Source organism: Sceloporus undulatus, chromosome 5 (assembly GCF_019175285.1).
Source record: "Sceloporus undulatus isolate JIND9_A2432 ecotype Alabama chromosome 5, SceUnd_v1.1, whole genome shotgun sequence".
Classification (NCBI taxonomy): Eukaryota; Metazoa; Chordata; class Lepidosauria; order Squamata; family Phrynosomatidae; genus Sceloporus; species Sceloporus undulatus.
The window spans coordinates 29,365,529-29,392,723 of NC_056526.1; the positions used below are offsets into that span (position 1 = coordinate 29,365,529).

General features: G+C 41.2%; 1 protein-coding gene across 2 annotated transcripts in view; it reads right to left on the reverse strand.

Moving 5' to 3' along the window:
* Positions 1-20,731, reverse strand: part of NUAK1 (NUAK family kinase 1) — a 79,430-nt gene extending 58,699 nt beyond the window's left edge. The window contains exon 1 of one of the 2 annotated variants that reach the window (XM_042470649.1): positions 20,236-20,731. In XM_042470649.1, coding sequence (XP_042326583.1) covers positions 20,236-20,631 — 396 coding nt within the window. In that variant the 5' untranslated portion in view covers positions 20,632-20,731. The remainder of the gene's footprint in view (positions 1-20,235) is intronic. The other variant, XM_042470648.1, reaches the window with a different exon arrangement.
* Positions 20,732-27,195: the final 6,464 nt, after the last annotated feature.

The window sequence follows — 27,195 nt, forward strand, 5'->3', positions numbered from 1 at the left end:
TTGTTGTTAGCTTTGACAAATTATACAGATTATACTAATCCTAGTGGATATTCTAGAAGCACTACTGAGGAAGAAAGTTCTGCCCAGTTAATAGTTTCCTATCCCTCCCATACCCACCTTCAAGAGTGAAAACAAACTTGAGTTAAAAGAGAACCTCCTAATGTTCCTTCTAAATATCACGCAGTACCAGGACCTCAATAAAAATACTGTGAATGGTGTAAGACAGAAGGATATGGGGACAGCCCGGCATTACCTTTTGCAGCATATGCCAAGGCCAAGATCAACAGAACAGGGGGAGTCAGTACTTCAATCAGTGCTTCAGATCTCTCTGCCAATCCCTCTCTCCCATCCACCCACGCCATCCAAAGTCAGACAGAACAACAGCAGCAACTTAGGCTTCCCATTTCAACCTGCCAATTGCCTTAACACAGACTTGGATGTTCCACCTTCCCCAGAGAGCAGAACAATTCTCTGCTCTGGTTATTCCAGCCAGAATTTCATTTTAACAAATACCACAAATCATGTCATACTGTGGAGAAGTATTTAAAAATGAGGTTGTGCAATGTGAGCTCTTCCACTGCATGGGAATGAGCCAGCATCTGCCTAAATTAGGCTCTTTAATTTTTTTTCATTTAGATTATCCTAAATGAGGCAGCTATGCCGTTTCTTTGGAATGCAAAACTACTTCCCACTAATTGGAGATTCAGCATAAATGGCAAAAATAATGTAATGCCAAAATCAGTGTCCTAATAAGAGAATGGTTTAGACATTTTTTTCTACATGAATTATCAACTTTGTTTCCTAGAAAGTAATAGTAAGCCCCTAGCTCAGCTAAATTGAAACCAAATCCATTATGTGTAATGGAGTTACAACACATTTTATTTCTGTAGATTGATAGAGCAAGCATTTTCTTGCATTACCTTTTACATTCTTCTTATAAACACACAGGAGTAAGGTAATAAATAATACTGATAGCTTCCAATACAATAAATTAACTTGTAAAAACTCTGTATAAAATTTTGACTGTGTTTGATAACCCAATCTTAGTATCTCCCTTTTGACTTCTTTAACTACTGCCTGATTTCTACAGCATGCTCTTTAATGTGCATACCAGTTTAAAAAGCATGCCAGTGTTTGAATTAGCTTATATAACAGGATATAAAATGTCATAGCAGGTTTTGTTGGAATGATAATGAGAAGAATTTGTATGCACAATGAAACAAAGATGCTGACTCCTGTGCCAAACATTCATTTGATGGCAATACTTCAAATAAATTATTCCTTATAACAACTGCACTGTCATATCCTACAACCACATCCCAAGAAACCACCCAGCTGGGCTCAATAAAGCTATTTTCCGATGTGCTGTGTACACACACAAACACCCATACTTCCCAGATGTTCTCTGTGTAAAACATTTGGTTTCAAATGCATAGCAAGTCTTTCCAAAAAACCATTACATTTGTTTAATGGACTCATACAGTTCAGCTAAAATATCCTGGAGCAGACATCTGACTGCATTTCTACTCTATGAGCTCCATCTGCAAAAAGCACAAAGAGCAAATGAGAATGCTTTACATGATTTATGTTGCCTTTATGATCAGCCAGTTCATAAAGCACAAGATTTGCTCAACAGACAATAACACAGACTGCTTTCAAGTGTGTCATTAAGCCATTTTTCTGTTTTAAGAAATATTTTCCATGAAGCAATGGGCCCAATTCTGAAGTAATGGGATCACTGCAACTAGGAGCAAAATTTGACTCAAAAGGCACCACCATGAAAGCAATTTCCTGTTTTCCTCTCCTGAGGATGTCCAAGACAGATAAATCCATAATTTCTATGGTGACAGACTTCTTTCCATCGGAAGAAAGTTGAAGGAAAGCAAATCAAATTACATAATGAGTTATTACTGTTAATCTCATTCATCCCCACAGTAACTGTGTGAGGTAAATTACTGGTATTACATTACAGCTGGAGAAGGAAATATAGGGACAGTTATTTGTTCCAATGAGCACATGTAAAAGTTCTGGTTCAGTTTTCCTACTTAATAATAATAATAATAATAATTTATTTTTATCCTGCCTCTCCCATCGGATCGAGGCAGCTTACATCATAAAATACAACAATACAAAATAAAATCCATTATCCCTCCCTCCAAACAACAACATAATTTTCCAATAACAGCAATAAAGCATCAACTAAATTATTACAACAGTCAGTCAACAATAGAAAGATTGGCATCTTGAGTTATTCCATATGATGGCCTGCATTAACGGGTGACCAAGGGAGTTATTCCGGGAAGGCCTTTCGGAAGAGATCCATCTTGACAGCCTTTTTAAAGCTGTCAAGGTTGGTAATGTTTTGGATCTCTTTTGATAGGCCATTCCATAATTTGGGAGCGGCAGATGAAAAGGGTAACTGTAGCCCACCTGATCTTCTTTGGCCAACCCTTCTTCTTCTACTTGCCATGATACTCATCCCATATTTATTTTAATCTACAGTATATCTATGTATATCTATGAGAGCCAGAGTGATGTAGATGTTTAAGTGTTGGACTACAACTATGGAGACCAGAATTCAAATCCCTGCATGGCCATGGAAACACACTGGGTGACCTTGGGGAAGTCACACTTTCTGAGCCTCAGGGGAAGGCAATGGCAAACCTCCTCTATACAAACCTTGCATGATAGGTTCAGTTCGCCTTAGGGTTGCCATAAATTTAGAATGACTTGAAAGCATGTAACACCAACATGTATATCTATATTAACTGTATCTATATTTGTATCTATAGCTACAGAGGCATATTTCAGTTAGGAAACCTTTTGAACTCCAGCCCTTAATTTATTTGTTAATTACATTTCTATCCCACCTTTCCTATAGTGTCCTCAAGGCAGTATACTGGGCATTTCTTCTCTGCACTATATTCTCCCAACCATCCGATGAGGCTGAGTAACTACCTCAAGATCACCCAGTGGCTTTCATATGCAGTGGGTCCTAGAATCAGGATTGCCCATGTCCCAGTCCAAAATCATTTGATGAAATGAAGAGATACATTTTAAAACTTCTTAGAGTATATAAAACCACTTCTGAAAGTGCTGATATGCCATGACATTGTCTGACAATATTAGGGAAATGGATGGGATGAATAAAACAAAGCTGGTAGTTATAAAAATTAAAAGAAACCTAAGTAGCTAGCTGCTCATTTTACCAGGTATAAGCACAATTTACTCTCTCTTAAGGTGTGTAGGCTCATTCATCTCAAATATTCAGATGAAAATATTATGAGCTTTCTTTAAAGAACAATCCTATCAACTGGTGCCCTGTGCGATCCTCATGTCTAGTCCCCAACGTAAGCCCAATCATGAATCTTTTGTTTGTGGTAAAACAGAGATGAAGTTTCCACATATGTGTCTCGCATTGTGCTTTGAAGTAAGTGGGCCTCCCATCACAGGTTGCAGAGTTCCAGCCATAAAAATAAGCATTCATAAAGGAGTTCCCCAAACCAAGTCTCCATAGGTCACAGTCTACAAACCAGATGCATTCTGTGAATTACAGAAAGAAAGCAAACCAGACGAGATGAGAGGAAGTAAGTGAAACTAGGTAAAGAATAAAGAATGCAGTCCAGCCAACATCCAAAAGCACCTGTAATCAATTGCATCACATTCAAGAGAATCAGGTGGATATAATAATTGAGGGGTAAAGTAGAGATGAGCAACATCAAGTCCATACAACTCCCCTTCCAATCAAACAGCTTTTCCTCTAGAATCCAGTCTTCCATAGGACCCATTCCTCCCCCATTAAATTTATTTTATCTCATACTAGAGGCTGATTGGAGACAAGAACTCACCCTGGCTCTGATGCCAATAAAGACTTTCTCTCTATTGCAGGCAGGGGAGGCATTTGGGGAAAGGGGTCACTGTTGGGGAAGACATATCAAAGCCTGACCAATGCTGTGATATTAAAATCACTCTCCACAGCAGTCATGTTTTTAAAAGCCTAAATGCAGCACAGGGGGCAACTGCAAGTCCCCTCAAAAAGCTACTCTCCCCAGATTTAATGAGGCTTATTTTTTTAAAAAAGGAAAAAAATCTTAATTGTTTCAAATATATATTTTATAGCCTAACTATAGTGCAGTGAAAGATTCCATGAGGAGACAGCATGTGTGCATGTATGTTAGCGGATGTGCATGTAGCACAATGTGTGTCTGCATGTAAATGGATGTAACTGTGTGTATGACTATATGAATGGTGTCTAGCCAGTTATGTTAGGAAGCACATTCCAGCAATAGTAGCTCCATACACTTTGGTCCTGTTCATTGCTGGCATGTGGCCACTGATATAACTTGCTGTGGACCAGTTCTAACTGAAACTGAGAAAATTCTCCATTCCTTGGAAAAGGCTGAGACAGAAAAAAGGCCGGGAAGTGCAATATCCACTAACAGGCACAAACAGAAGCAGATCTAGGCTTGAGTGACACAAGAAGCTTTTCTCTTCAAGAAGGTGTCAAATCAGGACAGCAATGGACAGGACTGATCTGATAGCTCTTGTATGGTAAAACAAAACATTTTAGTCACACACATATCCCTCTGAAGTGAGGGCACTCCTTTAAGACAGAGAGACACAAACATCCATGGATATTTCCACTGGACAAGACCGCTACATCGGGCTGCTTATGTTATCCTCAACTTCTATCAAGTTGGAGGTTTTCAAGCAATGTTGGCATTGGATGGATGGAAAAGGACGTCTGGAAAAATAGACTTTCAGTGTTGTGTAGTAAACAATGCAATAAAGCTTGACCTGGGGAACAGCAGGATTCTACTCTAACTAATCCTACTGCAGCCATGTGTGCCTTCCTACAACAGGCAAGGTAAAAAGCAGCTGCCTCCAGAATCCCTTATTTAGCACGCATGAACAGTGGAACAGAGAGAAATGGAAAGAGCAGATAAGGAGACTGGTGAAAAAAGAAGTCATTCCTGCATGTATTTGGGGGGAAAGCTGTTCAGGTGGTGTCTAGAAGGTTGAAAATGGTTATGTTGATGTATGCAAGGCTTACCTGACCTGCTTATTTCATTTCTCAAATGCATATTGTAAATTTTGAATACAAAATTGTTGAACACATCAAATTGTTCTTCATCTTTTTTTGTGATATAAAAACCTACCCCTCTTGTTTTCAATTATTTTTGCCTCTGGCACCAATTCTGTTGTTAATGAAATAAAATCCAGGAACACATCTACTTCGTTAACTACAGTATATCTTTATTGTCTCTTACTGAGTGGGAAAGATGTCTTGTATGAGTAACATATGCATGATTCCTAAACTGATATAAATACAGGTATATACCTCTATTAATAAAGTAATAGTAATAAATAAAGTAAATCCTGGGCATGACTTCTTTAACAGAAAACCTGATACCTGAGGCAGAAATAACATGGAAGGAATAGGGGCAGGTGTCTACACCAACAAAAATAAGAACAATTGAAGATGTCTCGGGGCAAAATAGACAGAAGGGGAGTCTTTAAGTTGCTCCTTCTGAGACAGATTGGGGCCATGGAAACCACATGTTGTGGCCCTAATCTGTCTTGAGGCCAGCTGAAAAAGGAGTGGAAAAGATCTGCTCCTTTTTCAGCCACCAAAAAGCCATCTTTTCCCATCCTGCAGTGGCCCTATGGCAGCTTCAGGATATTCCAACAACATGTGGCATGTAAACACCACATGTGGCATGTAAACATCATGAAGCCATCCACATCTGGGCAGCTTCAAGATGTCTTGGAGCATGTGGTATCTAAATGCCACGCCCTCAAGCCACCAGGAAGCCAGCTTCTAGAGCCAGTCTCTTCCAGCTGAATGCAAATCTTTATTCAATACTATCCATAAGCACATATGAAATGAAACAAATTGATTGGGTGAACCTTGCACGAGCAAACAAAAACATTTTGAACCTTCTAGAAGGTTCTTCCAAAAGCTTCTTCCAAAATGCATCTGGAAATGCCTTCATGTTTCTTATGATTTCCATTTTGGGGAACTTCGGCCCGTTACAGACGGGCCTAAAAGTACGCGCTCTGCGCATACTAGGGTTAGAAAGGAGCATCCTTTCCAGATGCTCCCAACCCTAGCACGCACGGAGCATGCACAAAATGGTTCCATATGGCCGCCGCCATTACAATGTCATGACCATGCTGCCTCCAAACGAGGTGGCATGGACGTGACGTCTTTGCACTGCACGAGGGCGCCTAGAGCACCCTTTCCGCGACGTAAGAAGGAGCTCCGAAATGGAGCTCCTTCTGGAGTTTGCATCGCTGGGCGCAGCCTTTACATGGCTGTGCCCAGCGATGCAGAGAAGAAAGGAGCCAAGCGGCCCCTTTCTCCTCCTCCCTGCCGTCACCGGGTGTCCTTGGGGCTTGAAGCCCCAAGGACACCCCTTTCCAGGCCGCGGGGAAGCAGCCTTTTGCCGCTTCCCCGCGGCCTGGAAAGCGGCAGATCGGGTCCTCAGAGGCTGCCGGTCTGGCAGCTGATGCCCCGATACAGCGGGGAAAGGGGCGGGTGCAGGCCGCCCCAAACGGGCGGTCTGTAACCCGCCATAGTTACACAAGTATGCCTTTTTAACATGCTATAAGAATAGCTGGTGAGGCAGACTTATCTACTTTCTCCTTTTCTCTCTGTTTTTCTCTCCATCCATGCTCAGTAAGGAATCCCGGAGGCAGCTGCTATTTATGTTGGCTGTTGTAAGCAAGCACATACAACTACAGTGAAATTGGCTAGAGTAAAAATCCACTCTTTCCCACACAATCTTTATTGGAATGTTTGGTGGAGACACACTGCTGCAATCTGACACTGAAAATCTGTGTTTCTTCAGCCCTCCTTCATCATCTTCACAAGCTGTCACTGCTTTCACAAGAAACAAACTTCCAGCTAGATGGAGGAGAAGGAAGGTGAGAAGCATTTAAGACTTTGTTTTTAAAAAAGGAGTTTGTCGGAAGCTTTGTTAACTGAACCTACTTTCTGCCATTTGGGGGCCTGCAGCCAACACTGTCAACACCTAAGAAACAGAGAAAGTTGGCACTTCATCCCAAAGGCAGGTCACTCTATTCGTTTGCATGTGAGATGTTACCAACCTAGATATATAAAAAGACAGAACTAGAAGCAAGCAATAACAACCCTGTCAGTCTCTACCTTTCTACGCTTTGGCCTAGGAGTTACTATCAGCCCTGGTCCTACAATGTCTCAATAAACAAAAACAACCCAAGACCAACTTGCAAACTTGTCAAATGACATTCATTCTCAAAGCATCTAAGTTGTTTAATGTCCAGGGAATGCATTTGTATCCAGGCATAGAGATATCATGAGCTCAAACAACTCCCAACTATTCCTGATTAAATAAAAATCTAAATAGCCAGGAAGAAACAAACTATGTATGCTCTGCATACCTTTGCCAGGATAGAGATGTTAAGATTCCAAGTGCAGAAACCCAAGACCTGGACTGTGTTATGTGATTCTAATCTTAGCTATGTATTATTGAACAGTTGCCTTTTTCTCTTAGCATTTCTCTGACGACCATGAGGAGAACACATGGCTCTCCTGCTTCTCACTCTATCCTCATAACAATCCTATGAGGTAGAGTCAGCCTGAGAAAGAGTAGCTGGTCCAAGGTCACCCAGTGAGTGTCATGGCTCATGAAAGACTTGATTTCCCAAGCCCCAGACCAACACTGTAACCACTACACTACACTGGCTCTCTATGCTAGGTTTGGAACTGTTCAGATTTCCTCTCCAAATATAAGTCCCCATTTTCTAAGGGGGCATCACATTAAGGAATGGATAAGTATGTCCAAAAGCTAGAGGGGGGATTCCTGTTGTTGCAGCAGATAAAATTGTGAGATATTGTTGAGAATCGTTTTATATATATCTTTTCCTTTAAAAAATGGCATTAGAAGGATCAGGTTATGTGGTCACACTTCTGCAGCCATGAAATTCTGAAATAAACTGTCTATATTATCTAAACTGATGCTATCTGAGGATAGCTTTCTATTCTGATCCCATTAAGAACTTTTTCTACAGCTGCCAATTTTTTAAAGTAAAAAAGTAACCATTCACAAACGTATTTTATTCTTCTAGTCCAAATGTATAAGAGCAAAACTAAATATCCACATTTGTACTAGATTTAGGACTTTTATTCAATCTTGAACCAGTGAACATGTTAAAGATTAGTACTGTGCCTGACATCAAAGCTAGTAATAAATGTTCATCCCCTGGATATTTGAGATATAACCAATATTAAATAACATGAATGTATTTTGTGGACAATTGGTACATGTGCTGGTTTCTTTTTATGCTTTGCCGCAATATGAACATTAAACAGCTTTGTACTTAGCTAGCTGTATGGAGGCAACCCCCTCCCTTTAAACTGTTAACTAAAGGTTACTGAAGGGTCTCTATATGTATTAAACATCTGGAATTTCTTGATGTGAATCCAAGATATTTGATCAGTATTATGGGCAACGATAATACTCCCATGGAATATCTCACCCAGCCCCCTAGTGTTCAGTGTCTGGGATCTCCTAATTTATACAAAGTACAGTGCAGTCTGTGCAGACATGGTGATAAATATGTGCTGCTCAAAAGCAGATATTTCACAAACTATAACTTACAGATGCTCAGGGCTTTCATGTGGGCAAGACAAAATGAGAATCCTGTGCTTGACTGCATAAGCGGAGTTCAGGAAACAACAAAAGGAAATCACATAAATGAAAACCTTGGTACACTTGTGGCTTTATTGAACTGGTCATCAAGTACTGCACAGATGCACTTATCTCACTTTGTAGCTTTTTTCTATAAAAAATAGCTATTAATAGGACAGGTGTGTGTGTGTGTGTGTGTGTGTGTTAAAAGAAAAATCATAATACTAAATGGAGACAGACAATATCAACATCTGTTAAAAGGATGAGCAGAAGCAATATTGGGTATATTTACTATATCATTACGATAAATAGATGACTAGAATTCTGTGAAGAATAAACAATCTCTGTCAGGAACTGCTTGTTCCCAAAAGCTTTATCCGGCATGTATGGTATGGTAACAAAACGTAATTTTATATATGCTTTCAGATATAATCTTTTCCATATGCCACACATAATGTCCTAATCTTGAAGTTAATGATATAAAAAAAACCACACACGGCTCAGCACAAAGTACATTAATGCTACATATCCCTTTTATTATGATTCTTCTCAAATGATGTTTTGAAGCTGTTAGCAATAACATACTACAATGCAATAATACTTTTGGTTGAGAGCAACTTGGCAAACCATGAACTAAATTCCACTGTGAATTTTACTTCACACAGCCAAAATTCCTGACCCTAAAAGCCACAAACTAAAGTCCAAAAAACACATACCAGATCCTACCCTACATTCTAGACTCACCCCCCACATACATACTACATATCAGCCACAAACATTTCAGACCACTGACCTGTATTTTCACTTTCTTTACTCTTCATATATACATAAACCCCCCCATCTGACCACCAACAAACTATTCCAATTAATAAATAAATAAATCCCACACTATTCAGACCTGTTACTGCTAATTCCAATTCTCTATCCAATGGTAAATAAATCAAGTCTTAGTTAATTCAACATTCTTTTCATCCCAATCTAATCTCTCAAACGTTCAACACTCTTTTCATCCCAATCTAATCTCTCAAACCTTCCTTTTTTCATGCCAGTTCAGTTCCATTTAGCCAATCTTAGTTATCTCCTACTTCTTTTAGTTAGACCTTATCTAGCCCATTAAACTCACTCTGCCCCCCTTCCCTCCCTCCATTATCCTGAAACATCTAGATGGACACTTTGCACTAGGATGGGCCCCAAATAGTACACCATCCTCCTGCTTCTTTCTATCACCTGTTATCTTTAGAAAACAAACTGTATTTCAATTATATGATTGTTATAGGTCATTTTTAAAGGTGGAAACAGATACAAATGTGCATGCAGTACACGAACATGGCCTACTTTGTTGTCAACTGTTCCCAGGTCAATTCCAATTCATGATGGCTCCATGAATGAGATACCTCCAAGACATCCTATCCTCAAACACTCTGCTTGGGTCCTGGAGCCCTGGTGGCACAGTGGTTAAATGCCAGTATTGCAGCCATTCATAGCCACAAGGTTGTGAGTTCGATCGCAGGCAGGGCTCCAGGGTTGACTCAGCCTGGCATCCTTCCGTAGGTACGCAGATTGTTGGGGGCAATTAGCTTACACATTGTAAACTGCTCAGAGAGTGTTTAAGTGCACTGATAAGCAGTATAAAAATGTAGAATCATAGAATCGTAGAGTTGGAAGAGACCGCAAGGGCCATCCAGTCCAACCCCCTGCCATGCACTTGCTATTGCTATTGCTTTTGGAGACTGAGGGCCATGGCCTCCTTGATTGAATCTATCAATCTAGTATTCTGTCAATCTAGTAATCAATCAATCTAGTCATTTTAGCTTCCAGGAAGAGTTTGGATTTGATCTGTTCTACTACCCATTTGTTTTGTCTTTGGACCATCTACAGCAGGGGTAGGCAACCTGCGGCCCGGCGAGGCCTTGGGACCTGCCCCAGCCCGGTCCTGCCGCCGATTGCCGCCGGGGCCTTTGGCCTCTTGCACGCAAGGGCAATTGTCTATAGAAGCCTCAGAAACATCCATTTATATTAACATTTTTTAAAAAATCAGCAAATTTTTTCATGTGTCCTCCACTTTTTAAAAAAAGTGTCCACCATTTGAAAATTTTGTCCTACATTTGTCCCGGTTTATTTGTTTATTTAATTCTTTTTTTAAAAAAAAATATTTAATTATTTATTTTTTGGCTTTGGCCCCCCAGTTGTCTGAGGGACAGCAACCCAGCCCCCGGCTCAAAATGGTTGCCTACCCCTGATCTACGGTATCCTCAGTGCCCTTCTCCAACACCACATCTCAAATAAGTTTATTTTCTTTCTATCAACTATCCTCACTGTCCAATTCTCAAATCTGTGGGTAGTGATGGGAAATACTATGGCTTGGACACTACTAACGTTAGTGTACAGTTATAAACCTTTGCACTTTAGTATCTTGTCTACCGGTAGTTCTTTCATAGCTGTCTTTCCCAGTCTTAGTCATCTTCTGATTTCTTGACTGCAGTCTCTGTTCTGATCAATTATTGATCTGAGGTACGGGAAATCTTAATCCCTTAATCATATCTACAAGGGAGTCAAGAATATAGTTTCATGCATTTGAGAATATAGTTATGAAGGTATGTGTGAACATTGGAACAAAGTTGTTATCCACATTTATTTTATTTTAAAATTACATAATGTGAATTCTCTGAAGAATTTCTTAAGCAAAGGTCTATAAATTATGTCCAGGTTTCATAGTCAAATATTATTTTTGCTGGTTTACAAGTACAGTCGGCCCTTCTTATACAGAGATTTTTAATACATGGATTCAAGCATCCATGGTTTGAAAATGTTCAAAAAAAGTATTTCAAATATCAAACCTTGATTTTCATAAGGGACACCATTTTGCTATGTCATTATATTTAATGGGACTTGAGCATCCACAGATTTTGTTAGCCGCAGGAGATCTTGGAACCAAACCCCAGTGTATAACAAGAGTCCACTGTACATAATAAAGGTGCTTCTTAATGCAAGCAGTACGCCTTTTCCTTTCCATGTAACAAATGAATTGTCACACTGAATTCTACAGAAGAGCACATTGTGAAAATGGTACTGTTTCCCATAAGATAGAGTCCACTGCGGATCTCTTTCTACACTGGCCCACTTCCTGAACAAAGCACAGTAAACACTATTTCCAAAATTCAAAATCAGGATTGAAAATGTTAGGGGACACAGTATTTCTCTCCTTCCCAAAGGAACACACACTATTTTTTTTCTTTCTTGGTTCAAGTGGCTCCCTTTCACAATCTACTCCTCCCTTCCTCTCCTCATCCCTCCTCTCCCTTCTTTTTTCATCAGCCTTTTTTGTTTCCTTTGTAGAAATGGTGAGTGATAGAAGCCTACTGCAAGTGAGACTGGAGAACAGAGAAATGTACAGAAGAGGGACATTTGAAATTGCTTTTTGCCTTTTCCCACCACATCAATTTATACATACTCATCAATTTAAAAAGCAAGCCTTTCTATTGGAAAAGACCTTGGAAAGACCATAGTCTCAGGGGGAAGGGTGGGGATTGGGGCTTCAGTGGTAGATGACAGTGCTGGGAAAGAGAAGCTAAAGAGATGGGGCAGGGAGCAGCTTTACACATGTATGGGAAACAAAACTAAAACGTATTACTGAGCAGAGCAGAGAATGACTAAAACAGTATGGCCAGAGTCCCACCCCAACCTTCCAATCAGATTTGCAATGTTTGCAGATACTCCCAGAGGAGAGGAGAGGAAACAAATCCTTTGTGACACCATTCAGAAATACAGAGCAGATTATTTTCCCTCAAAAATCTATTCCTAGTTTTTCTGGTAGTCTAACTTAGCTATTGTAATGCCACCTCCCTCTCTGAGCTTCCTTGCTTGCCAAGAGAAAAAGATTTTCTTGCCCCATCCTGTTGATTAATGAGTTAGTTGGAGGCTATGCTTGACTTTGCTAGCATGAAGCTGGAAGTCAAATATATGCAGAACCAAAGGGAGGATCCATAATAATGAAGATTTCCAGAGTGCATTCCTTTCACAATGAGACGTTAAGAGCTCTATCAGAATGGAAAATCAAACCACAAATGCTATCAGTGTTCCTATTAAATGAACAGTTCTAATTTAACAGTCTTGTAAGGAAATAGTAAACTTATCTACCATCGTAAAAACATAAAGTAATATTATTTGCAATTGTCATGTTCTGCTTCTCTAGCTGTAGCATTAGAAGGAAAGATTTAACTTAGACTGTTCGTATGTAAACGTTTTGCACACATACAGTCTCAACATAAGTAAGATACTAACAGACTGAAGCAGCACTGGCCCTCAGAGAAATGGTCATCTGTTGGAGGAAACAAGAAAGGTTCTCCTTATACTATCAAAAAAGAGAAAAACTAAGTAAACTGATACAAGAATGACAAAGAATATGGTTGTGTAGGAAAATGATAACATATTTAACATTGTGTTATTGGGGTATAATCTTGTAAACAAAAACCTTATCTGGGAGTAAGCCCCAATGAACTCAGTCAGTGACAATAATTTTTGAGTAGATATTTAAAAGATCACACTGTTCCTCACTCATATTATTGAAGAATTCAAGACAAAAATGAAATGCTTCATGAGATCAGGTCCTTTGCAACTAGAGGGCTATGAAGGAAAATGGAAACACTACTCATACAGGCTGTGCTTTGTTCATTATGAAACCACCTCAATAAGGCCACAGCCCTTTTCTTTTGTTAACCATAACATGTTCAACATGCACAACATCAGCCTATTTTGAGAGACAGGCTTATGAAATGCTAGCAAACTACTGGTTCCCAGCGTTTCCTTCCAATTCTTCCCTTTTTTATATCTCACATGTAGTTGAAGACTACATTACTGTCTTCTATAAACAAAATGATAAGCTATGGAATCTTATATAAAAGAAAATCAGGCAAGTTCACAATATATGAGGAATGTTTTGTTTCAATTAGCTGAGCATGAATGAAATTTTCCACATGTTTTCAGTATACAGCAGCCTTGTAAATATACCTACCTTTTCAACTTAGTGTGAAGGTGTCTTTCTTTAGTCTGCTTACAAACAGTACTGAACTACAAATATTTACACAAAAATAAATCACAATTTATTCACTGGGATTAATCCTATGTTTGGTTTATTCACATGTACTTATCTCTTTATTCAATGGTACTAACTCCTGCAGAAAAAGCAAGATTGGTGTAGTGGTTTGAGTGTTAAGACTATGATACTGGAGGCCAGGGTTCGAATCCTGGCTCAGTCATGGAAACCCACTGGTCGATCCTGAGTGTATCACATTCTTTCACTCTCAGAAGGTGGTAATGGCAAACCCCCTCTGAAGAAATTTGCCAAGAAAACCCTGTGATAGGGTTGCCTTAGGGTCACCATAAGTTGGAAATGACTTGAAGACACACAACAACAACTAACCCCTGCCCCATATTGGAGCGGATTGAAACAACACTACCAGTTGCTACACTGCTGCTGGGACCAGGAGGAGAGAAACAATGAACATGGTGACAACTCCTAGTTCTGGTAAACAAAATTTCTTATCTGTATATACAGTAATTGATGTAGCCTATGGAACAAGAGAAGTGCTTGTGCCATGTCTGGCACACTGGCTTCTGTTGATAATTCTGCTGTTACTAACAGATACTGAGGACTTTGGGGCTGTACAGATCAGCCATTAAGGCTGGTCTAGTGGCAGAGTTGGGGTGTGGAATCCACATGACACATGCCCCCAGTCCACCCCAGGCCATCCGCACCACATGGCGCATGGTGTCACGGCGCTCCTCTGGCACTGTGTCTACATGATGCAGCACCAAAGGAGCAGAGAAAAGCTGCATACCAGTGGCTATGGTGCCTTTTCTGGGGCACAAAAGAGCCACTTTTTGCACCTCCTTTTTGGGCCACGGAAAGGCATGTAGTTGCCGCAGCCCCAAGCCAGTGCTAAAAGGGGTGGTCTTTATCATGTGAGGGTGTTCTTCTGCTAATACAGCACTGTTTTCACAAACACTATAGAAGCGGGGTTGCTCTTTTCCCTATCAATCTTTAGGGAACCTTTCCGGCATTGCAACCTTTATTCATGCTAACAGCTTATCACACAAAACATTATCACACACTATCTCCTCCAAAGTATTGTCCCCACCTCTTTTCCTAGTTTGTCACATAGAGAGAGAGGGAGAAAGAGATGCCTCCCACAGAAATATAAAATGAAATGAAAGCAGTCTTGACATTTAAAAAGCTCTTTTTTTCCTTTTGTGAGATGGCAGCTTACTGATTCAGGATAGACTTGATTAATCACTGGCAGATGAAAGCCACCAGCTAAAGTGGCAATTAATCTGCCAGCAATTAAGTGAATCTGAAGCTCAGCAACAAGAACAACAGAACAGGGTAATGAAATAAATGTTTTTTTAACCGACTACTTACATTTCCAGATGTGTGTGTATGTGTGCAAGAAAGAGAAAGACTCCAGAACAAGGCCATTTGGCTGCAAAAGGAGAAGGGACAGTGACCAAAGTTTTTCCTTCTCTGCTTCTCTGACAAGCTCCAGTGGGGCAATCATTTGCCAATGGAGAGAGAGAAAAGGCTTCATCATTTCTCAGTTATTTGCTAATTGAAAGGAAATAAAATGTTCACTCCTTCTCTTTCTTCCCATGATTACTGGTAAACAAAAGGCATTTAACCACACTGACCACTCATGGCCCTCCAAAATTGGCATTAAAGCAGAATTGAATTATCGCACTGCAAATGGCAGCAGAACAATAGCAGGAAAGGATATCATTAATCGAGTTTTTGCATTAATGAAGAGGAACACTTTCCAAATGGTATCCCACTGGGAGGACAACAGAAAAGGATGACATTAAGTGATAAGCTCCAGCCAAAGACATGATTATTCTGCTCCAATTGTGGTTTACTGCCTCATGTGATAAAATTCTTAAACTTTTGAAGGCACAAATGTTTGGAATGGAGGCTGTCCCAGCACAGGGTGTCTATAGTCCTCTAAGCAATATGTAACCTAGTCATGGGTTGCTGTATTATTAAGTAAACAAGTTTAAATAATGAAGTGTTGCCAACAACAAACTAAATATAACCTCTGTAATCCACCTTACAGTTTCACAGCCATTGCATCAGCTAAGACTAGAAAAGTGTTTCAGATTTCTAGAAGTAAGTATCAAACATTTAGGCACTAGTTTACAGAATTGAAATTTTTTTTCAAATCCTTAGATTCTAATTTTAGAAACTTGTGCAATGAGGCAATTGGGATTTTCCCAGGCCTGATGTAAGTACATTTTGAAGAGTTTTTTAAAAAGAAAGAAAAAGTCAAGAGTAGCCCATAAATTATAACCCTAGACTCCTTGTAATACAATGCAAATTTTGCATCTAGCATCTGTTAATTTAATGAGAGTTGATGTCTTTAAAACATAATGAAGCAAACTGTTCTTTAATTTGGATAGCATCTTTTTTTAGCTAGAAAGGCTCCATTCAAATTTATAGCAGCCTGAGAACAAAAGTCATCTGACAACCCTGCCTCGAATTTTATCTAGCAGTATCTGACAAATCAGTTAAGATTCCATTGCAATATGCTGCACAACTAAACTGAAGTTGTTAATAAAAGTGTTTAAAGTTTTTTGTGCCAATAACTCCAAAAGGGCAGAATACCAGAGATAGTTCCAGGTTTGCATGCTGTTGCTATATGGTTCAAAATATTTACAGGCTGCTGTGTAGGAAAAAGGTTACCTAACTCAGCAATATGACAGCAAGCAAATGACATAGGTGGGAGTGTGACCCTGGGATTTCTGATACTTAACTTCTCTTTATTTGACCATTTGCTGTGAAGTCACAATAGGAATGATGCAGGTCACATTGCTCCAAGAACCCCCTCTGCTGGCCACAGTACAGAGTCACTCTGTTTAAAGCTTTGAATGATGCCATAAATGCTGATGACTAAGGGGAACAGAAACAGAGAGCAAAGAAAGGAAAGAAACAGCCAAATGAACTCTCAGTGCCTATGCTTAGCTTGAAACCTTTGCACTGCATTCCTCTCTTACAGATGAAATTGGCAGCCTATGTAAAAAAGATGTTCTACATATTGAAGGGAAAAGAGGAAAGTTTCAAGAAATAAGTATACATCTGACACAGAGTTAGAGCAACCAGTTACAATCAGTTGCACAAGACAACATAAAAAGGTATGAATGTGTTTTTAGAAATGAGAGAAGAAAAGCATGCTATCATACGCAGTGCAAGAACATACTATCCTATGCCATGGAATGTCTTCTTACAGTGTGAAAATGAGCAGAGCATTTTTATTCTAGGAACAAATACAGTAGACGAAATAGACAGAGATCTGATATAAATGCAGTCTTCTGCAGTAAATCCCACTATATTCAGTGGGATTTATAGCCAACTAAGGGATGCATAAGATTGCAGCCTTAGTGATCATTCCTTCCACTTTGCATATTTGGCAGCATATACAAAATTGCAAGTTACTGAAAGGGAACACAATACTGTGGGATTAGCATTATATGATTATAATATATGAGGTAACCTGAATGTTTTGCTAGTTTGATATGAATGAAATATGATACAGCCCATGCAGTACTGTTTAAAAAGACACGCTCTCAAACGGAACATGTGCGTTCATCTCTGCTCTCTATTCAGCCATCCTCTTCATGGTTTCATAAAATGAAAAAACACATAAAATAACATGCACATATAAGATCTTTGGAGTTTTTAGACTGCAGTGAGACATTCTTTTTTTTCATGCTTGTAACTCACATTATTGGAAAGCTGCATCTCTTAAGTGTTCTTATGCAGATGCAGTTGCCAAATACTGTATAGAATCACCATTACACACAGGCAGAGCACGTTTTTTCCTTTTATTATTTATTTTCTTGTTTACTTCAGTCTTTGGCTCAGAATAATTGCTGAATAAGCAGACAAAAGGGGAAAGTGGTTGGTTTTTTTTTTTTAAATGTAAGTTACTTAGAGCCATGTCTTCCTCTTGTACTAAATCTCCTTCAAATCAACCACACCACTTTAAACAACAATGTAAGCTTGGAGCTCCTCGGGAAAGCATTTGTACATGTGTAACTGACTCAAATGCAGAACCCACGTATATTGGCACACAGCCCTTCTAATAGACATTCATGGCATAAGCCTCTAGCTTGTTATATGATGAACTATGCACGATGAGCCCAGGTTATACTGTGCTACTAAGGAGTCTTGTAACAAAAGGACGACAGAGTTGGACTGGAGTTACAGTACACTGCAAAGTACAATAACACAGTATGGTTGTTAACTGGCAGGCACAGATGAGCCAAGTGGACTCTAAAACTCACTGAGGTAGAACAGCAACATCAATGTGTTTGTTTATAGGGGTCAGTAAAGTTCATGCCACGGAAGCTAGCAACAAATTGTTGTGCTCCTTTAGAAAAAAAAACCCAAAAAAACTCTAACCTGAAGGACATGTTCTGTTTAGCTTACTAGAAAATAAAGTGTGCTCACACTCTGAACAAACAGTAAAGGGTCTGATGTGAGGGAAGGGAGACAGATGATGCCAATTTACAAACAAAACAATCCTAATTCAGGCAACATACATCTGGATTCCATAAGAACACTTCATTATGACTTCAGAGTGAGGTTCAAAATAAAATTCTGCGTCCACAAATACTTTGGGAGAGTTCAGACGTCACAAACAGCCCTAATGAATTCTCAAAAGAGGAGAATAGACAGAGAACACAAAACAGCTTCTAGGATGCCAAGAGAAAAGGCTGCAACCTGAGATATAGAAAGGAAAAGCGGGAAACTTTAAATTGGGGGTGGGAGAGATTTAAGTCACAGAATCACAGCATCTTAAGAGCTGGAAGGGACCACCTACTCCAACCCCTACCACCCAGAATAGGCAACTCAAGGATTTCTGGAAGGTGCCCTTCCAATCGCCAAACAGTATGCCTTATTTATCATTTTAAACTGTTGCACGTTTTAATTAATATGTTTTAACTGATGTTGCTCATCTGTTGATCTGTTGTTGTTACTCGCCATGATCCATGGGGAGAGGCACAGAAGAAATAATAATAATAATAATAATAATAATAATAATAATAATAATAATCTATTTAAGTGCCTCCGAAGATGGAGCACTCATCACTCTCCCATGCCCTCAAGGGATGCCCTAAAGAATCAGTGACATGGTTGAACCCTTCATGAAGGACCGTTGTCCATCTGGGGCACCCGCACCAGTGTCAGGAGCTGAAAGGGACCTCAAGGGCTCATCTAGTCCAAACCCCTGCCATCATGAACAGACAACACAAGGATTGCTTAAAAGTGCCCATCCAATCTCCAAATAAATATGTCTTCTTTGTCCTTTTAAGCTGTTTCTGGTTTTAATTAATATGTTTTAACGGATGTTCTTCATTGGGGATCTGTTGTTGTTCCCCACCTCAATTCATGGGGAGAGGCAGGTAAAGAAATAAATATTATTATTATTATTATTATTATTATTATTATTATTATTATTAATCAACCTGTTTAAAGACCTCTGAAGATGGAGTGCTCACCACCCTCCCAGGTCCAAGGCTTGAGCGTGCCATCAATTGAGGATGCCCTAAAGAAGCAAGGGCAGCCATTCACTCGAAACCACAAGGTTGCGAGTTCAAGACCAGCAAAAGGGCCCAAGCTCGACTCAGGCTTGCATCCTTCCGAGGTCGCTAAAATGAGTACCCAGACTGTTGGGGGCAAATTAGCTTACTTGCTAATTAGCTTACTTGCTGTTCACCGCTATGATCTTTGGAATAGCGGTATATAAATAAAACAAATTATTATTATTATTAATTATGATTAGACCCTTCATGAAGGACCACTCTCCATCTGTGGCATCCCCAATGGTGGAGGAGCTGGAAGAGACCGCAAGGCTTGGGCATGCCCCGAAGCAATGCTCTAAAGAAGCAGTGACATACTTAGACCTTCCATGAAGGACCATTGTCCATCTGAGGCACCCCCAACAGCGCCAGGAGGTAGAAGGGACCTCAAGGGCCACCTAATCCAACCTCCGCCACGCAGGAGGAGACAACGCAAGGGCTTCTGAAAAGTGCCCATCCTGTCTCTAAATAAGGATGACACTGAGGGTGGAACACACTCCCTCAGAGGCTGGGGGAGCCTCCTCTCCTTCTTTCGGAGGTCTTTAAACAGAGGCCATCTGTTTGGAGGTGCTTTGATTGCCTCTTCCTGCATGGCAGGGATTTGGACTGGATGGCCCTTGGGGGGGTCTCTTCCAACCATATATGATTCTTTTAAACTAGTGACCCCCAAACTTTGGTCCTCCAGGTGTTTTGGATTCCAGGGGCTGCATCTATACTGGAGAGAGAACCCGGTTTGGCCCCGCTTTAACTTGTCGTCTGGCTCAAGGCTCCGCTCTGGTCCCCACAACAAGCTCCAACTCCCAGAATTCCATAGCCTTGAGCCAGACGACAAGTTAAAGCGGGGCCAAACCGGGTTATCTCTCCAGTATAGATGCAGCCCCTGTTTTGCAAGGCCTGTGCTTCCAGAGCTGCCCTCCTCCTCCTTCCTTACCACTCTCCCGGAGAACCTCTCGGTGGCCCGCTTGACTTTGCCGTAGGTGCCCTTGCCCAGGGTCTCCTGGAGCTCGTAGCGGTGCTTGAGGTTGTGCTTGTGGTGGTGCCGCTTGACGCCCTGCGGCTTCTTCCTCGGCTCCTGCTGCTGGGCTGGATCCCGGCAAGAAGGAGCAGATGCAGATGCAGATGGAGATGGAGATGGAGCTTTGCTGGGGCTCGGCGCAGCCTTGCTTTCAGGCTCCGGGGCTTTCCTGGCGAGCTCCCCCATGGCTGGGGATGCTGGGACCGGCAGTCCTTCGGCCAAAGCCTCCTGAGGAGCCCTGCTTCGGAGGGGCAGAGGAGGGTCTCCCGCCCAAGAGATGCCTTCCTCGGCCGGCTCCTCCGGGCCATCCATCGCCTCCGGGCCCCGGCGAGGAGGAGGAAGGGGAAGAAGAAGGAGCAGCAGCCTCCGGAGCCTCCCTTCAGGCGGGCCCCAGAGCCAGCAGCCAGAGCCCCATTTTATGCTCCGGAGGCGGGGAAAAGAGGGGCGGGAACAGGCAGGGAAGGAGGGAGGGCCCCTCTTTCTTTGCCCTCCTCGCCTCAGCCGCCGCTCGGAGGCATCATTCATTGGGCAAGAAGCCCTGAGGGAGCGAGGGAGGAGGAAAGGAAGAAGAGGAAGGGGAAAAAGAGGAGGAAGAAGAAAAGGAAGGGAGAAGAAGAGGGAGGAGGAGAAGGAGAGGTCGCAGAGGCTGGCTCTCAGCCCCCGGGGTCCCTTCCTTCGAGGCGGGGAGGGAAAAGGAAGACCCCGCCGACGCCTCCTTCCCTTCCTTGGGTCGGGGGTCTTGAAGGGGAAGCCCCAGCCTCCCTCTGCTCTAGGCAGCCGCCTCAGAAAGCCCCTTGGCTTCTGTGGAGAGCCCCCCGCCCAGCCTCCTCTGGCTCAGTCCGGGGGAGCAAAGGAGGAGGGAGGACCTTCAAGGGGGAGAAATGGAGCCCATGCCCCAAGGAAAGCGAAAGGCTGCAACTGCTGAGTCCTGCAGGAAGCGGGGCTCTCGGGGGCTTCCTTGGCCTCTCTCGGCCTTCCTGGGCTGAGGGGGACGGGAGCCCAGCAGCCCGGCCTTCCTCCCAGCCTTGGGCGGGCTTTCTTGGGCCTGGAGGCGGAGGAGGCAGGGGCAGATGGCCTTCCTTTCCCCGAGGAGGATCCCCTCCTTCGCTCGCAGCCGGAGGGCCGGCCAGGGGCCCTTGTTTGCCTTCCCAAAAGCCTGGAAATAATGCGCCCTGCGTAGTCCTGCTCAAAATGGAGGACGTTGGGGCATTCCTCCCGGACAGGAAGGGAGGAGGTGTCTGCTCGCCCGTCCTCCTTTTCCAGGACCTGCCCTACATTTCACCCTTCCTGCCCAGGAGGAATAGCAAAAGGCCCTCCATTATGAGCCTGATTCCGAAGCATGGCTTTATTTTCGTATGAGGCTTTTCAGCCTTAGTTTTGACCTGTCCTCCATTATGAGTATGACTAAGAAGCAAGAATCAACATCTGGATGTGTGCTTTAGCTTTTGTGTTGTCATGTCCTCCATTTTGAGCATGGCCAAGAAGCAAGAATTGACATTGGTCTGAATGTTTGTAGCTTCTGTTGTGTAACGTCCTCCGTTTTTTAGCTTGGCCAAGAAACCTGGATTTGTGTGAGTGTTTTTAGCTTCTATTTTGTCATGTCCTCCATTTTGAGCAGGACTAAGAAGCATGGATTTACATTTGTGTGAGTGTTTTTAGCCTTTTTGTTTTTGTCATGCCCTATTTTTTTTCTCTTGAACATCCTTCATTTGGCGTTGCCTTGTCCTCCTTTGAGGCCAGGACAGTGGGCCACCCTGATCTGGGGGCTGTAGCCCCTTTGAGACTGTGGAAGAAGTGGCAGCATGCGCTTCTGAGGAAAAGTCTATTGTTTGAAGACCAAAGATAAACTGGACTTAAAGGGCTTATTGGGGCCTGGAGCCTAACAAACCTCAGCTTTAGTTTTAAAGTCCATTGAAGGATGATAATTAGGGCTAGATAAATTGCCCTAAGGCAACCTTATCATGGGGTTTTCTTGACAAGATTTCTTCAGTGGGGATTTGCCATGGCCTTCCCCTGAGGCTGAGAGCATGTGGCTTGCCCAGGGGTCACCTGGCAGGTTTCATGGCTGAGCTGGGAATCGAACCCCGGTTTCCTAGTTGAGTCCAACACTCAAATCGCTACATCATGTCTTAGGGTCACCATAAGTCAAAACTCCACTTGCTGGCAAACAATAACAATGATACATGTAAAGTCGAAGGCTTTCATGGCCAGCATCCATAGATTTTTGTGGGTTTTTCAGCCTATGTGGCCATGTTCTAGAAGACGTTATTCCTGAATTTTCACCAGCATCTGTAGCTGGCATCTGCTGGCGAAACATCAGGAATGAACTCTTCTAGAACATGGCCACATAGCCCAAGAAACCCACAAAAATCTAACAATGATACATGTTGGATCATTATTACAAGATGATACAAGTTAAACTGCAATTACAGTTGGGTGATGCAATGCCTCACAAACATCACGACATTTGATAAATATACTCAGTTAGGGTGGCATGATAGTTCCCCAGTCGTCCTTCTCTTGACAGTGGGTCAGAGGTTAGGCTTATGTACCTTTAGGGTAGTCAGTCCACTTGACAATCTCATTTGTCCTTCTGAGGGAGGACTTAGACCCTTGTTGTGTACTTTTTTGTATTATGCACGGTAGTAGGGAACTTTTGCCAACTATTCAATGTACTTTGAAACCTGACAGAAATGCCTGAGCTTGGCCTATACACTCTTCAGTTAGGGTTTAATTTGGCTGTGGCTTCCCAGAGAACCTTTTCATCGGCTGCTCCAAAATCTGGAATGACCTGCTGGAGGAGATCCATCATATTACCACCCTTGACGCTTTTAAAAAGGCTGTCAAGACGGATCTCTTCTGACAGGTCTTCCCAGACTGGCCTCCCATTAAAAGATAACCCCATTTGCCCTAGTTGTTCTACTCCATTCACTCATCTTTTAACTGTTTTATAACTAATTTTAATCTTGAATTTGTAATCGATTGTTTTTTAATGTTGGTGGAGGGTTGGGGTTGTGTAATGTTGATTATGTTATAATTATGTATTTTTATCTCTTTATAATCCATAGGGGGAGGCGGGATAAAAATAAATATTATTATTATATTATTATTATTTAATTTATTTTTGCAGGTAGAGTGGTTAAGAAAGAGTGGTTAAGAAAACCTAACTGAGGAGCCACAAGACTGTTGCATTCATTCAGGATTATTGTTAGGCAAGAAGGTCACTGGTCAGTTTCCAAGAAGAACAGGCTTGGATTTTCTAGTCCAAGCAATACTCTATTCTCACTTGTTAAGGCAGACTTTATCGCACCTATCAAACACACTTGCTGCATGATAAACACAACTTTTGCATAAACAAGCAATCTTTTGCTCCCACATTCTGTCCCATGTCCCTCCCTCTTACATTTTGTGCTTGCTAAAATACCCATGCATATATGATAACCAATTATTTACGTTAGCAAATACTGAATGCAACAAACAGCACCCATAGGCCTCATTCCCACTACCTTTTAAATCTGATCGCAAATCAGTTTGAAATGGTTTAAATGAAGCGATTCGGAGAGGGAGGCTGTACACTAGACACATTTAACCTGCATCTTTTTGACGCTGATTTTTTCCCATGTCTTTTTGGATAAATCGATTCCACACAAGTGTGAACCAGATACAGATCAGAGTCAATTTAAATTTGCCCTTTGGCCAGCTGGAGCAGGTCCATTTTGAACCAATTCATTCATCAATGTGAACCACAAGTGAGTTATTTTATTTTATTTTGCAGTAAGAAAATGCAATCGGGGCAAATTTAATGTAAACCACACTCCGCTGCCAAACCAATCCATCGATTCAGATCGCAAAGCAATTTACACTTGTCTCCATATTCGCTAGGGTTAGGGGCACAAGACCCCCATGAATATGAGAAAACCGCAAATAACAAAAATGCCATGTTTTTAGCTGAGAGGACATCTCTCTATGAATCTCTAGGTCATCCAGTGCAACTCTGTGGTCAACGTCCACAGACACTGACCATAGAACTGCGTTGGAGGAACTACAAAGGCCTAGTAGAGTATTCTCTCCAGGAATCTCTAGGTCTTTCAGTGTGACTTAGTTAAAGTTGACCATAGAGTTGCACTGCAAATCCACAAATATCAAAACTGCAAATATGGAGGGATGAGTGTATTTGTAAGTGGGAATGCAGCCATAGTGTGGAGCAATGAGATCTTGGAATTGACAAGAGTAACATGTTATGTTTAATCATTTGAGGTATTTTGAATTATAAGAGTAGTAATGGTTTCACATGTTGCTTCTTATTTGATTTACTTCTTAATTTTTAGCACATTAATATTTATTTTATTTCAATATTTACTTTATTAAAATGTTTTTATTCAAGGAACTCAGGGCATCATGTTATATGCCATCAAGTTGACTTCAATTTACAGCAACCCTCTGAATTGAGAGACTTCTTATTAAAGCCCTGCTCAGGTCTTACAAACTCAGGGTGGTGACTTTCGTAGCTGAATCTATCCATCTGTACTTCAATCTTCCTCTTTTCCTACTGCCTTCCACTCTGCTGATCATTATCATCCTTTCTAATAAGACATATCTTCTCAAGATATGTCATTAGTATGACAGTCTCAGCTTAGTCATTTTGGTTTGTATGGAACGTTATGATGTTATTTGCTTTTGGACCCCATTTATTCATCTTTTTGGCAGTCCACAATAGTCACAGAACACTGTTCCAGCATCCCATTTCAAATGAGCTGATTTTCTTCACTGTCTGGCTTTCATAACCATACATACAAATTGGGGCATCATGCATCATAAACTGTAAAGAAATTTAAAACAATAAGAATAATTTAAACAGATTAAAATCATATTCAGCAATTTAACAAATAAAACAGTTTAAAACTAGTTAAAACGTTAAGAAGATTTAAAACCACACACGCGCAGATTTGGATTAAATAAACTGGACCCAAAAACGTTCAGAAAAAAGCAGTATTTTCATTTGTCAGGGTATCCTACAACTGTGACACCACAGCAAGAAGCAATAGCAGCTTCATTTGTATACCGCTTCATACTGCACCGAGCAGTCTCTAAGTGGTTTACAACTGCAAACTAATTGCCACCATCAAACTGGATACTCATTTTAGCAATGTCAGAAGGATGCTAGGCTAAGTTGGCTCTGGAGTACTGGCATTTAACCACTGTGCCACCAGGGCTCCTTCTAAGAAGGCCCACTGTAAGTTTTAACTTGCTATCTGTACATTTATGTATGTATTTATTTCACTTTTATGCCACCTTTTCCCCACAAAAGGTGGCTCACAAGCTAAAACATTATTAAAACATCACAATAAAAGTTTTTAATAAATTAAAAACATCTAGTTAAAATAGTATAAAATACAAAAACACTACTAATGGGTTTTGACTTGTTATTTTGTTATCCTTCTGCCCATCTGTCTAAACAACTAGTCACCCCTCCATTTTCATGGACTTAAGAGTCCAAGTTTCAGCAAACAAAGGGGGACAAAATGGGGGTGCACCCACAGGTGCCCTTCGGTGCATGCCTCCATTCAAGCCAATGGGGCTTGAATATTGGTGCTTTTCATTTTCATGGGAGTCCAGAACGGATCCCCCACAAAAACGGAGGGGTGACTGTATAAGGAACTATTTAAGGCATAGGCAAATCCTACATGGTGTTGAAGCTGTGGGGTGCAGACTGGTGAAATTTTGTATGAAACAAAAGTTCTGATGTACAGACTACCTTGGATTAATATACAAGCCAGCACACCATAATGAATTATGCTATTAATGCCATGATCAGCATAACAACTTTTGACTGCTAAAAATAGCAATATGGACCTTTTTTTGTGTGCCTTCAAGTCATTTCCAACTTATGGCAACCCTAAGGGGGCCCTATTACAGGTTTGTGTGGGGCTGAGAGTATATGACTCACCCAAGGACACCTAGTGGATTTCCATGGCCAAACCCAGGTCTCCAGAGCTGTAGTCCAATGCTTAGACCAGTACGCCATGCTGGCTGTTTTGAGCTTGCTAACTGTTAATGAAATGCAGTATTTTTATAGCTAATGCTTCAGACTCTGAGAGCAGCATGGCAGATCATTATGCCTTACAATGTTCGTGATATATATCATCAGGTTGTAATAATGAAAAAAATACATTAAATTTTTCCTGATTTACTTGAATATAATATATTTGTCTCACCAACACATCATTAACTATGAGCTAGAGTTATTACTGGGCTGCTGATCTTACCAATACAAAGTCTAAAAAGTAGGAAAATATATAATACATTTATTTAACACCCCATTTGCACTCCACTCATCACTTTACTTTCTTGCTTTAATTGGCCTTCTGTACCAGTGAGCAAATCTGCCCATGTCCTAAAAAGCAAATACTGTAGCAAACCGTATCATGCCATAAAGCACAAAATTTTATGTTTTTTTATTGGGGGCGGAGGAGAGAGAGAAAAAAACTTATTAAACATATTTTTTGCCTGGCAGACCTCTTGATATAGACAAAAATTCTGTTCAAAGAATGGCCAGTTTCCAGTGGAGAGTTTGCTGGCAAGATATGAGTGCAAATGTACTTCTGTCTTGCACTCCCCACCAACTGATACACAGAGGCATACATAGCCATTCTAGTTAGTACCCAATGACAGTTCTAACTTGCATGAATGTATCCAACATTTAAAACCATCCAAGTTGGCAGCTATAACCAATGAGTGGCAGTGACTGCCACAGTTCAGCTGTAGCCTGTGTGAAGAAGGACTTCTTTTTATCTGTCCTGAATTGCCCACCATTCAATGTCAATTGATGCCGTGCAAAAGTGTAGAAGAGGAAAATCAAGACAATGAAAGAAGTGG